General features: G+C 36.5%; 5 protein-coding genes across 5 annotated transcripts; 1 reads left to right on the top strand and 4 right to left on the bottom strand.

Annotated features, from left to right (window-relative positions):
- Positions 1-233: 233 nt before the first annotated feature.
- On the bottom strand, positions 234-2,675 carry srh-296 (Serpentine Receptor, class H; the record flags this gene model as incomplete). Its single annotated transcript, NM_075096.1, has 3 exons — positions 234-488; positions 996-1,426; positions 2,378-2,675. The coding sequence occupies 3 exons, from the start codon at positions 2,673-2,675 to the stop codon at positions 234-236; spliced, it is 984 nt and encodes a 327-aa protein (NP_507497.1).
- A 1,741-nt stretch (positions 2,676-4,416) lies between these two features.
- srh-291 (Serpentine Receptor, class H) lies at positions 4,417-7,405 on the bottom strand (the record flags this gene model as incomplete). Its single annotated transcript, NM_001359795.1, has 3 exons — positions 4,417-4,662; positions 4,706-5,130; positions 7,357-7,405. The coding sequence occupies 3 exons, from the start codon at positions 7,403-7,405 to the stop codon at positions 4,417-4,419; spliced, it is 720 nt and encodes a 239-aa protein (NP_001346693.1).
- A 1,699-nt stretch (positions 7,406-9,104) lies between these two features.
- Positions 9,105-10,259, bottom strand: srh-292 (Serpentine Receptor, class H; the record flags this gene model as incomplete). The annotated part of the gene is made up of 3 exons (NM_075093.2): positions 9,105-9,347; positions 9,475-9,902; positions 9,950-10,259. 3 exons carry the CDS (start codon positions 10,257-10,259, stop codon positions 9,105-9,107), a joined length of 981 nt encoding a protein of 326 aa, NP_507494.2.
- Positions 10,260-10,408: 149 nt separating this feature from the next.
- On the top strand, positions 10,409-10,618 carry Y94A7B.11 (Reactive oxygen species modulator 1; the record flags this gene model as incomplete). The annotated part of the gene is made up of 1 exon (NM_001129597.3): positions 10,409-10,618. The coding sequence occupies one exon, from the start codon at positions 10,409-10,411 to the stop codon at positions 10,616-10,618; it is 210 nt and encodes a 69-aa protein (NP_001123069.1).
- Positions 10,619-11,121: 503 nt separating this feature from the next.
- On the bottom strand, positions 11,122-12,190 carry srh-287 (Serpentine Receptor, class H; the record flags this gene model as incomplete). The annotated part of the gene is made up of 3 exons (NM_001028544.1): positions 11,122-11,379; positions 11,425-11,843; positions 11,890-12,190. The coding sequence occupies 3 exons, from the start codon at positions 12,188-12,190 to the stop codon at positions 11,122-11,124; spliced, it is 978 nt and encodes a 325-aa protein (NP_001023715.1).
- Between the last annotated feature and the right edge of the window lie 1,135 nt (positions 12,191-13,325).

Below are 13,325 nucleotides of genomic sequence, written 5' to 3'. Positions count from 1 at the left end.
TTTGGCGGGAAATTAAAAATTTTTTGAGAAAAGAATTTTGGCGGGAAATTTAAATATTCTGAGAAAAAATTTTGGCGGGAAATTCAAATTTTCTGAAAAAACATCTTGGCGGGAAATTAAAAAAAAACTTTCAGAAAATTCCATATACTTTGAGATCATTCTGCCATAAATCATATACAAAAGCAAGGTTTATGTGTGATAATAAAACAAGAAATAAGACACGAAAAAAAGTGTCACGCAATACTAAATCTAATTGATGGTAAGACTACTGTATTGATAGCAAGATCAGGCTTACGACACCCAAAAAGCCCGATAAATACATCTCTATAACACTTTTGCAAATAGATCATAAGAATTGTGGATAGAACTCCATGGAATGACGTTGTGATGACAAACAAGTTGTGCTCCAATTGCTCATTGGACGTCTGCTGGCTTGTTAGGATTCCAGTTGCGGCGGGGGCAAAGAACAAGAGTATCGGAATTGCGATCTGAAGTTTTTAAAAGTTAGTTCTAAAGCCCTGGAGGATCGTAGACTGAGAAAACATAGTTTTCCTTTGTAAGCTGACTAGAAACTAGGGCTTCCATGGGAGGCAGACGTTGTTTTCTGGGCCTGACGCCTGCCGGCCCGCCTCACTCTGACCTAGGCCTTCCACGAAGGCGCTACTCTCGCCCGCCCGCAAGGTCCCGCGCAGCGTCGGCCGCAGTACACAGAGTGTTATCGTGCGGGCGCACGGGCGTGCGGGAGTGTGGCGGGCGTGGTGTGCCCTTGCCAGCGTCTCGCCTTCGTGGAAGGCCTACTCTAGCCTCTCGCCTCTTTTCTTCACTATGGCGAGAAGCCAAAGGCTTGGTGTTTACACCACATTGTGCGAAAGGCGGTTTTTTTGACGCGGCCGACACTTTTCGGGTTCCGCGCCGCTCTAGACAGAAGGCGAGGCAGGCGGAGACGCCTGCATGGAAGCCCTTAGAAAAAAACAATTCGTAAAAAACAATGATACCTGTATATTCAACGCTCGTAAGAATTTCTTCTGCATTCGTAGTGTGTCACCACTAATCGCTGTTTTCAATGCCCGACTCATTTTCACTCTAAGCACCACTGCCAACACTATAATCTCCGAAAGAAGCAAAAATGTGAGAGCATTTTCTCGTATCTTTGACCAAGCAATGTCACCAATATCCACCACAAATACCAGATTCTTGTCAGAGACGTATTCGCAAGCATCTGGATACATATTGAATAGAATGCGCCTGGCATTCTCCTGATCACTAGGTACATTCAAGAAAATTGGAATAAAGTAGGTTATTCCAAAAAGGTAGTTGATAATAAGGAATGGATAACGAAGATATCGCCAACATCGTCTGGGGCGATTTTCGACAAATAAGATGAAGTAGCGATTTTCGAACATGGAGATTATGGAAACCGGGACCACTGAAAATGGGGAAATTATTAAAATCCAGTCCTATGGTGCAAAAATGGAAAAACCTCTGGGAAAACTCAGTTTGCGACACTTTTCAAGAGGGTTAGGGGCTGGGGAACTGTAGGAGTACTGTAGAAGTACTGTAGAAGTACTGTAGAAGTACTGTAGAAGTACTGTAGTTCTAGAATATTTGAGTTTTTGTTTTTGATGGAATATTGACTTGAAGGGGGTTAGTGAGGCGATATGGTCGGGTACTGTGGTAGTACTGTAGGGGAGTAGTGTAGAAGTAATGTAGTATTACTGAAATTTTACAAAGTTTGAGTTTTCATCTTTCGAAGGGATATTGATTTGGGGTTAGTGAGGCGATATGGTCGGGGTTTTGTAGTAATACTGTAGGGGTACTGTAGAAGTATTGTTGGAGTACTGTAGGTTTAGAAATTTCAAGTTTTTGTCTTTCGAAGGGATATTGATTTGGGGTTAGTGCGGGGATATGGTCGGGGTACTGTAATAGTACTGTAGGGGTATTGTAGGAGTACTGTAGGATTACTGTAGTTTTAGAAAATTCGAATTTTTGTTTTTGATGAAATATTGACTTGAAGTTAGTAGGGGGATATGGTCGGGGTAGTGTAGTACTGCTGTAAAATTACTGTAAGTGACGTCATCCTTGTTGAGGCTCATCGGCGCAATAATCAAAACAATTTTGACGGAAAATTCAAATTTTCTCAGAAAACATTTTGGCGGGAAAGATACAGAATTCTAAAGATAAATTTTTGGAAACTTTTAAAAAGTTCTAAAATATTGGGAAAAATCTGGAAACATCTGGAAACACCTTGGACTGCTTAACCGTTGTCTTCGGCTATTTTTAAACAATTCAGCTTTATCTGAACGGTCATTTTTATGTACTCCCTGCTTGGAACTATTTTTAAAGGTTTCGTATGCCTTCACTCATGCCAAGAACTTACGCATGAATACAGTCTTCAACACCAATACCAGTACATCTGTAGGCGCAAACTTCAGAATGCCTAACGGAAATCCTGCTAGAAACGGAGAGCACAGGAATGGTTGAGCAAGTAAGCTCAGTAATATATCCAAGGCAGCCGACCAAAAGTGAAGGTTGAATAGTGTCCATTTAACAGATTTCATTACTAGAGGAGTTTTAAATAATATACAATAACCTCCAAATAAATGAATTGGAATTGAAAATCCAGATATTGCATAGAGAATGTTGGAGTAGACATCCGGGTAGCTGATGGGAAGCATCGAGTGACAAATCGGAGAAAATAATGAGGGAAGTTAGGTTTTTCACTTGTTTTGTTCTCACAGGGAAAACTATTCTAATTAATATTTTCTGAACCAAATTACCAGTGATTGTTTGGTTGTTCAAATTGAAAAGTTTAGAAGAAGACAGGGTTTTTGTAAGAATAATATCGAAATTTTGTATATTTGTAAAAAATTTTCTAATCATGGTATCTATAATATTTAATGATATACAATTTTGTGGGGAATTCTAAATTTTCAAAAAAAAAAAAACTGTGAGATTCTACCGATCAAGGGTGTCATTTTTCGATTTTTCGATGTTTTTCAGTAAAAGTCGAAAAATCGAAACATTGAAAATCGAAAAACGAAATTTTTCGATTTTTCGATTTTCAAAAAACAAAAAATCGACAAATTTGCGATTTTTTGATTTTCTGGAAAATCGAAAAAAAAAGTTCAGAAAATTAACCATAAAATATGATTTTTTAACTAATTCTGGATGTACTCACAAGGAAAGACATACAAATTGTTTCTAAAAAGAAGAATAATGGCCAAAATATTAAGTTAATTTTTGAAAATCGAAAATTTGTTCGAAAAACGAAATTTTTCGATTTTTCGATTTTTGAAAAAATACTCATATAATACTTCTTGAAAACTTCTAAAAAACGTTATCGCGGCTCAAAAAATGACCAAAATTAGTGGAAGTTTGAAACTTGACCAACTTGTCAATGACGCAGCGGCTGGAAATTAACTTTTGTGAAATTACCGTCTAATTTTGAGAATACAAGTTAATTATATATTTTGTTTTTAATTCGATTAGGTACATTTAAAGGTGAAGTAGCGGGATTTTGAAACAACCGAATATCATAATAAAACACTCAGAAAAATTTTAGATTTTTCATAATTTCCGGTCAAAGTTTTGGCAAATTGCCAAAATTTTGAAAAATACGAGCTTTTGAGGAAATTTAAAGAAATGTCGCATGTTTTGACTCCTACAATGTTTTAATACAAATAATTTGAACAAAAGTAAAACATTAAAAAAGTTGAAAAAAATTTTTTTTTGGTCGACTTCCAAAATGATGAGTGGCAAAAACTAGTTTCCAATAAGTTTTATTATGAAATTCAATGTTTTCAAACAATTTCGAGTTTAAATTTAGACTGCATCACCATTAAAAAGAGAGAAAAGTTTAAAAATCGAAATTTTCCCGAAATTTTCCATTTTTTCAACTTTTCGGAAACATGGAAAAATTTTTGGGACACTTTGTTTAAAAAATTAGTAAGTTAATTTTGGGATTGGAAAAATCCCAAAAATCTCAAGAGGGAGGAGTGGGCCGTTGAATTTTCCAACTTTTCTGCCCTTTTAGAATTATCAAAATAAAAGCAGAGTCACAAAAGGTTTTTTTGGTATGCTGAATTCAATATTGATATTATTTTTCTATGAAAAATATTTAAAAAATTTCCCAAGCCCTTCAAATCAGACGTGGGTTCCATAGCAGTTGCCCGGTTGATTTTTCAAATGTTTGGTTTTTATCTGTCAATTTTTGTGGTTTCAGACCAAAACGTCCGATGCCAAAATTAGTTTTAAAGGTTTAATCAGTTAAAAACTGATCCGTTTCTCAATCCCTATGCGCTGCAGATCCAAAACCCCTTACATCAGGAAATGCCCTATAGCAGTTGGGCGCACTCTACCTTATCCCGACAGTTCACATAAAATAATCTATTTATTAATTACAAAAGTGAGAAGAGGTTAAGAGGTAACTGGAATCACAATTCGAACATTTCTTTCAGCAACATCCCGATTACACCCAACAATTTGCAGAACCGTTTCCCTATATGATTTCTGTAAATACACCATGACTAATGTTGATAGAGCTCCATGAGTTGATAAAGTTATATAAATAAGATTATTGGTGCCTTGATTATCCGCATTGATCAATGGTATTGCAATACTGGCAAATGATGGAATACAGATGAAGACTATGGGAACGGCTACCTGAAATCAGGTGTTTGATAAAAACGAACAAAATCTAGTATACCTGAATATTTAAAGTCGTCATGAAAGTCTTGTGCATTTTTAATGTTTTACTGGAAACCGAAGACCGTATCCCAGATAGAGCTTTTTTCATGTTCAACCGGATGAGAACTACGAACACAATAAGCTCGATTAGAAATAATGCTGTGAAGAACGATTGGCGAATGATAAGCGAGTAAAAGTCAATAGCTAGAATAAATATCCGATGTTCCGCGGTATCATAAAGTAATATCCTTGGATACACTTTGAACGTCACAGTTCTGGCGTACTCTTGATTTGGGATCTCCAGATATGATGCGGTAGAGGCAAGTATTCCCATTAGGTAGTTCAGGGTTAAAAATGGATACCGAGTGTAGCGCCAGCAAGTGTGCATTGCAAACAGGACAAAATAACGGTTTTCAAACATTTTGATGATGGAAATAGGTACGACTGAAATGATTTGTTATTTGATGAGAATTGGGTGCAAAACTTTTTTCTTTTTTTTTTTAATTTTGTCTTTTTTAGGTCCCTTTTTCGGATTTTGGAATATCCCATTTTTCCTGATTTTTGTCGTTTTTTTTTCCTTTTTTCAGGATTTTAGTGTTTGCTCTACTTTCTGTGGTATTCATATTGTTAGCAGCCCCAGATACTTTTTGGCACCTCGGTACTTGATGCCGGCCAAGCCAGGCTATTGGCATTGCAACCCACAAGGTGTCGGTTGCATTTTTTTGTTTGGCATTTTAAAAATAGGCCAGTATGGAAGGGAAAGTAACGGGAGTTTAACGCTGTTTTCTAACATTTTTTTGAATCAAAAGTAAGGAATATAATTGATGAGGCCGGGGTGTGTTATTATGGAAAAAGCTAAACGTTTTTTACATCTCTATACACGAGCGCAGATTCTGAAAATCTGGATGAAAATATTCCAAAAACATCACTTACAGTGCTGGCCAAAAAGATATCCACTTTTGGTTTTTTGTGTGTAACTTTTTTCTAAGTGGTTATTTTGTTTTGAAACTTCACCACAGTGTTCACAAAATCTAAAAACACAATATTCATCAAAAATGTTCAACAGATTTTGAAAAAACTTCAGAAAAATTCAAAAAAATCGAAAAACTAGAAATATTGAAAAAACCGAGGTTGCAAGGAAATGACAATTAAAGTACCGGAATATGAGCAATTGGATTTAAAAACAACATAATTATGCTTAATACTTTGTCGCGTATCCGTTTGCATCAATAACAGCTTGACAACGACGTGGCATCGAGTCGATCAGCTTGTGAATAACTGACATGGGGATAGCTTTCCAAGCGTTTTCCAACTGGTTGAATTTGGCATCTGCATTTGAAGCCCGAATACCTCCAAGACGTCTTTCCAACTCTTCCCACAAATGCTCTATTGGATTCAAGTCCGGAGACTGACTTGGCCAATCGAGCAAATGCACACGACGACGTTGAAACCAGGAACGCACATGAAGAGAAGTATGCTTAGGATCGTTATCCTGCTGAAACACGAAGCCACGGCCCACATTTTGAAGTGCCCAGGGTCGCATTGTAGTTTCCAAGATGTTTTCGTATTGAAAACGATCCATAATGCTTTGGATTCTCCTTAGTGGGCCCATGGAAGTGCTGGTGAAGCACCCCCACACCATGACGCTCCCACCTCCATGCTTAACGGTTGGGCATTGATACTTTGGAGAGTACCTAGAGCCATCAGGACGACGTACCCAGGAATTTCCATCACTCCCGAACAAATTGAACTTGCTTTCGTCAGACCAGATGTGTTTAGCCCATTCCTGACGTCCCCAACGAAGATGCGCTTTTGCCCACGCAACTCGAGCCATGCGATTTTTCTTACTGATGAACGGTTTCTTGACTGGCTTTCGTCCGTGTAGTCCTGCTTGCTGTAAACGTCGACGAACAGTTCGTTTACTTGGTACAGGTTCATTTGGAGAACTTATAATCATTTGAATATCCGTGGCGGTCCTATGCGGATCTTCTCTTGCTGATCGGAGGATGTTGCGATCCATCCTATGGGTTGTCACTCGAGGCCTGCCGGGCGAGATTCTCAAAGCGACGGATTTCTAAACATTTATTATTAAAAAATACTATTTTTCGAACTCACCTCAGTTTGGTACTTCTTGATTACTTTCCAAATAGTCGACGGAGAACGTTGAATTTGCAGCGCGAGCATTTTCGTGGGTATTCCTTGTTCGAAGCCAGCTACAATGGCTTTCTTGACGTCCAAGGAAAGATTTTTACACCCAACAGATTTTACCATACCTTAAAAATAATTTATCAACCAAACAAATCCAGTGCAACAAACAGAGTGCGTTTTATTGATAATTCAAAAAAAATAATGAAAATTGGAAAAACGAAAAAATCAAAAAATTGAAATAAAATTCAGAAAAAATCGATAATCATGTAATGTTTGGTCCGCAAATTTGCGTAACATTTCGCTTTATGCACACGGAAAAATTCAAGTCAAATGGATGCTTGAGAAAAAAGTTACACACAAAAAACCAAAAGTGGATATCTTTTTGGCCAGCACTGTACATGCAACAATAATCATTCCGAAAAACGCCATAATCCCCATATTCACGTTTAGCCATTCCAATACTCCCATTGAAAATCCACCCATGACAGGAAAACAGACGAACGGCTGAACAAAAAAGCTCACAGAAAAGTCCATTAAAGCCGAGAAAAAGTGAAAGCTGAACAAACTCCATTTCACTGATTTCATGACTTCAGGAGTTTTGAATAGGATACAGTAACCACCAAATAGATGGATGGGAAATGAGAATCCGGCGATTATGAATAGGATAGTCGAGTAGGTATCAGGTGAGCTGATAGACGAAAGGAACATTTTGTAGTGATAGAGGTGCTAATGAACACATGGGTGTCATAGGCGAAAAACAAAGCGTGTAACAAAATCAAATATTGAGTAGGTTGAAAGTCTAAAATGATTACTTCCGCAAACAGAAAACAATAACAATATAATCAACAAAGAGTGAATTCTTGGGAATGTTCCTTCGAGTGTCGAGGAACTTTTCATGAACTTTCCAAAGTAACGGGGAAAATGGAACAATTTTAACGTATACGTGACGGCTTCTTGAATTAACACGGGCTTTAAAAAGGTACCTCCGGTCAAAACTGACGTGACTTTAGAGCTTGATTAGCTACAAAAATTTTAAACATATTTTCTGAAAGTGAAATTTATGGACAGGTTTTTGATATTTTTTCAACAAAACTGTATGTTTTTTCTTTGAGATATATCTGTTTGCATATGTAACACTACTGTTTTCAAGAAAGTTGAAATTGTCAGTAACAATTATAGATAAATGGGGTTTTGACATGGAAAACATATAAATAAAGCTTTCATCAAAATTAAAGGTGGACTACACCCTGTGGGGAAATTGCTTTAAAACACGCCTATGGGGCCACAATGACCGAATATCATGATAAAAAAATTCAAAAAAAATTTCTAGATTTTATATGATTTTTTGAAAATTGAAAAATCTCAGTTTTCCCCTAATTCCTATTTGAATTTCCGCCAATTGAACTCGTTCGTTGGAGCGCGCTTGCATTATTTTCATTAATTTTTTTTTTGTTTTCATTATTTCACTGATTTTCTTCATTTTTTGGGGGTTTTTAATCGGAAAATAAAAGAAATAAACAAGAAAAATGCAAAATGTTTAGTAAAAAGTAACTGAAAATGCCTAAAACTCTGAATAATACTAATTTCAGGCTTTTCATCGTCGGATCGCATAATTTCAGAGTTTTAGGCATTTTCAGTTACTTTTTACTAAACATTTTGCATTTTTCTTGTTTATTTCTTTTATTTTCCGATTAAAAACCCCCAAAAAATGAAGAAAATCAGTGAAATAATGAAAACAAATAAAAAAAATTAATGAAAATAATGCAAGCGCGCTCCAACGAACGAGTTCAATTGGCGGAAATTCAAATAGGAATTAGGGGAAAACTGAGATTTTTTCAATTTTCAAAAAATCATATAATATCTAGAAATTTTTTTTGAATTTTTTTATCATGATATTCGGTCATTGTGACCCCATAGGCGTGTTTTAAAGCAATTTCCCCACAGGGTGTAGTCCACCTTTAATATTTCAAAAATTAAAATTCAATTTATTTGACCGAAACCCATGTTAAGAAACGGTTCATGTAAATTTTTAGCTGCAAAATTTCTGAACTGAACCCAGGGAGAGCATTCAAAGATGCGCACGTTAAAAAAAAATCAACAAAATAAATTCAGTGGAGTTTTCTTGTGACTTGTTTGTTAACGAAATTATATATAGGTGTAGGAAAAATATTGTCTGATTAAAAAACAAAATCGTTGATGTGATTATTTATTACTCCTTCATTATGCCAGTTTTGTAACTAACATTAAAAATAAAATAATAAAAACATTAGCTAAAAGGCCTTCGGCATCACAGTTCTAATATTTTCCTCCATTTTCCTGTTACAACCAACAATCTGAACAACTGCTTCCCTATACGACTTTTGTAAATATACCATGATCAATGTCGATAGTGCTCCATGTGTTGATACAATTATATAAATAAAATTAATCGCGCCCTGCGTATTTCCTTGGAGGAATGGTACTGCTAAACCGAAAAATGATGGAATACAAATGACCACAATGGGTACAGCGATCTGAAAAATTTAAATTTGAAAACTTTTCTCTTTAAATGTGGATCTATGCAATATTGTGCGTTTTTTGAACCTATATCTGTTTTATACCGGGATTGTTGGAGTTGAAGTACATGACTTTATGTATTACCTGCATATTCAAACTTTTCATAAAATTCCTGTGTATTTTGAACGTTTTACAAGACGCTGAAGACCGTATCTCAGATATGGCTTTCTGCATATTCAACCGGATAAGAACTGTAAATACAATAAGCTCGGAGAGAAATAAGGCTGTGAAAAGGAGTTGTCGATAAATCATTCGAAAATTGGACCATGCTATCACTAGAATTGGCGATTCCGGTATATCATATTGTAGTAGCTCAGGATTATTCTTAAACAACACACTTCTTGCAAACTCTTGATCTTCAGGTATCTCAACATACACTGTTATTACAAAAAGAATAGTCAAAACGTAGTTCATCGTTAAAAATGAATAACGAATGTAGCGCCAGCATGTATGCATGGAAAATAATATGTAGTATCGATTTTTGAACATTTTAATGATTGATACGAGTACAACTGGAATGAATATTGATGTGAAGTACTTGTAACCCAAAATCACTCACGTAAAGCAATCAAAACTCCAGAACACATCAATACATCTGTCTTCATGCCTATTCGATTCAACACACCCATCGGAAATTCAGCCATCACTGGAAAAAATGCCAATGGTTGAACGAAGAAACTCAAGAACAAATCCATTAGTGATGACCATAGGTGTACATCAAATAGACTCCATTTCACTGATTTCATGACTTTCGGAGTTTTAAATAGGATACAATACTCGCCAAATAAGTGAATGGGAAATGAGATACCAGCAATTATAAATAGAACGTTTGAATATACATAAGGAGAGCTCAGAGCTTCTAGTAACATTTTTGTGTGAGGTTGGAAATACGTTTCATTCATTAAAAAAAAGTCAGGTAATAACAAATTTTGCGTTGTTTTTTTCCTCATTTTCCATCAGTTGTCTCATTTCTGAACCAAAGTTATTCATTTTTCTCTTTAATTACCCAAATTTGAGAATGCCAGTTCTTTCAAGATATGCAGCATTTACAAAGATTCGAATGGGATTAATGATGGGAGCAATGATTGGTGGAGCAACATGTATTCTTCTCGGCGGATTCATGGGCTTCAGAGCTGGAATGCGAGACAAGGATTTTTCCTACAAACCGGAAAAACTGTGGCACAATCCGGCGGATCATTTGGGTGTTGCCCAAGGACTTCGCTGTTGATCTTTTTATTTTGCTTCCACGTAGGCGCACGGTCCACCTGTTTCGCGCCGCGGATCCTCTATAGTACGGCGCGGAAACCAAAAAGTGTCGTCCGCGTCGAAAGAACCACCTTTCGCACTATGTGGTGTGAACACCAAGCCTTTGACTTCTTGCCATGAGGCGAGAGGCCGGCGTCAGACCCTGAAACCACGCCTGCCTTCCATTGAATCCCTATTCTGAAGCTTAATTTGCAGAAGCTTGCAGAATACTTGATGTTATTCTCATAAGGAATGGGTATGACACCTTCAAACATCACGTAATGAAGTAATGAACCCCACGACGATAACAAAAATTCACAAATTGGTCTTCACCAGATTTTTGATCACTAAATTTTACGGCCTAAAAAGAAATCCCGAAGAACAATAAAAGAAAACACCTGTTCCAGATTCCGGCAATTACAGAAACAAGAGACAGAGATCACAAGTATGTAAAAATTATTCATTAATATTCATTTATTCAATAAATCAAAATAAAACAGAACCAGTGATTCTATCAACGGAATGAGCCACGCGGATATTACTTGTCACATCAACACCGAACATTTTCAAAACCACATCCCGATATGGTTTCTGTAGATATACCATTATAAATGTTGATAGGACCCCATGAAAAGACACGACGACATAGACAAAGTTGTTGAATGCCTGATGATCTTGGATTAGTGTCGGAATTGTAATGCCGGCTACTGAAGGGATACATAGAAGGATAATGGGGATAGCTATCTGGAATATCATTATTTGAATACCTATGATAATGTAATCTATTACCTGATAGTTTAGCGCTCTCATAAAGTTCTTTTGCAACCTCAAAGTGCTCGGTGAGATTTTCATATCCTTCATGGCATTGTTCGTATTCCACCTGATCAGCAGTACAAAAATCATAATTTCAGAAATAAATATCGCTATTAATGCAAACTGACGATACTTGTTAAATGTATTGTCAATAGCCAACACGAGTATTGGAGACTCGGGAAAGTCAAATTGTAATAGATCAGGGTTCCGTTCAAAGATCACACTTCTCGCGTAACTCTGTTCGGGGATCATAAAATAAGTGGTTAATCCAGAAGATATTGATAAAATGTAGTTTAAAACAAAGAATGGGTAACGAAAGTATCTCCAAACCGTTCGATCGGCGAATAGGATGTAGTAACGGTTTTCGAAGGTTTTGATGACAGAAATCGGCATTACTGAACAATAAACTTAACTAATGTTGAGAATTTTGCAAATACTTACAAAAAGCAGTGGTAAATCCAAGAAACATCACGATTCCAGTGTCCACTTCCAGCCAGCTCCAGAGCCCCAGCGGGAATCCAGCTAGTACAGGAGTGCAGATAAATGGTTGACCGAAAAAACTGATGCTCAAATCGAAGAGGGACGCCCAGAAATGCATGATGAACAGGGTCCATTTAACTGATCTCATCGCTTTAGGAGTTTTGAATAGAATACAATAACCACCGAATAGATGAATCGGGAATGAGAATGCAGCGATTACATATAGGATTTGGGAATAGATGTGAGGAGAGCTGAGAAACATGTTTTGTGTGTGTGTGTGTGAAAAGGGATGGGGGGAAATATGAAAACGAGGAAATGGAGGCTTCATTAAAATAGACAAATAATGGCAACATCATACATACATGCGTAGTTGCTTCAGACCAATTAGGAAAATGGAAACGGAAAATAAATCTGGGAGGATATCGAAAACCAACGGTTGATCATGCTGACAAGTTGACCCCAATCGACCAATATTATACAAATTAATCGTTAGCCGACTTAAAAAAATATAACAACGCGGCCGTTCAGCAATCAAAGTTTCTACAATTCTACAAATCTTCTACAATTTCGGCAACTGCCGAAATTGCCGATTACCGGAAATTTTGAAAACCGTCAATTGGAACTTGCGATTGCCAGAAATGGGAAGTGATACTTCTTGTAGATTTATGAGCCTAAAAATGCATTTTACTGAACAATGTTTTCTTGTCGATTTCCAAAACATAATTAGGTTTGAAAATTGACGAAATTGCCGACTGACGGAAATTTCCGATTGCCGGGCACCCCTGTATGTACAGTTCACTTCAAAAACATATGATACAAATTTTATACTACAGGGTGGACCATAATTATGCGGACCACAAGTCGTGCTCATAAAATCTGATTTAAACATTCAAAAATATGATAACAACACATATTTTATTCCAAATTTTCTAAGGAACAAAATATGATGTCAAACTTTCAAAATATCCGCTTGTGCAATTCTACAGGCCTGCTGGCATTCCGAAAAAACATTGGCGTTGGCACGCAACTCATAGGTGTTTTTCTTTTTATTGTCATTTCTAGGTACTGTTGCAAATATGGGCACTCTCGCAATGATATTTAGATTGATTATTATCTGAAAATTTGTTTTTCAATACAATTCATGCTTTCCTGCATCTGGCAATGTAGTGGACATTGATTGAAACAAGCCAAATCAAAAACATCAGAACGCCGACGTTCGACTTGGCATATCAGTTATTTAAAAAGTAAATGTTTCGATAGAAAGTCATAACGTTCTACTAATTTTTTACGTTTTTTGTGGAAAAAATTATGCGTTTATCTCATTTCATGGCTGAGATACACCTCAATCTGTCATTAGATACTAAACTGCTTGTAAAATCGGCTTTTGTTACTGTCAA

Source organism: Caenorhabditis elegans, chromosome V, assembly GCF_000002985.6.
Source record: "Caenorhabditis elegans chromosome V".
NCBI classification, from domain to species: domain Eukaryota; kingdom Metazoa; phylum Nematoda; class Chromadorea; order Rhabditida; family Rhabditidae; genus Caenorhabditis; species Caenorhabditis elegans.
This window is presented reverse-complemented; position numbering and strand designations above follow the sequence as displayed.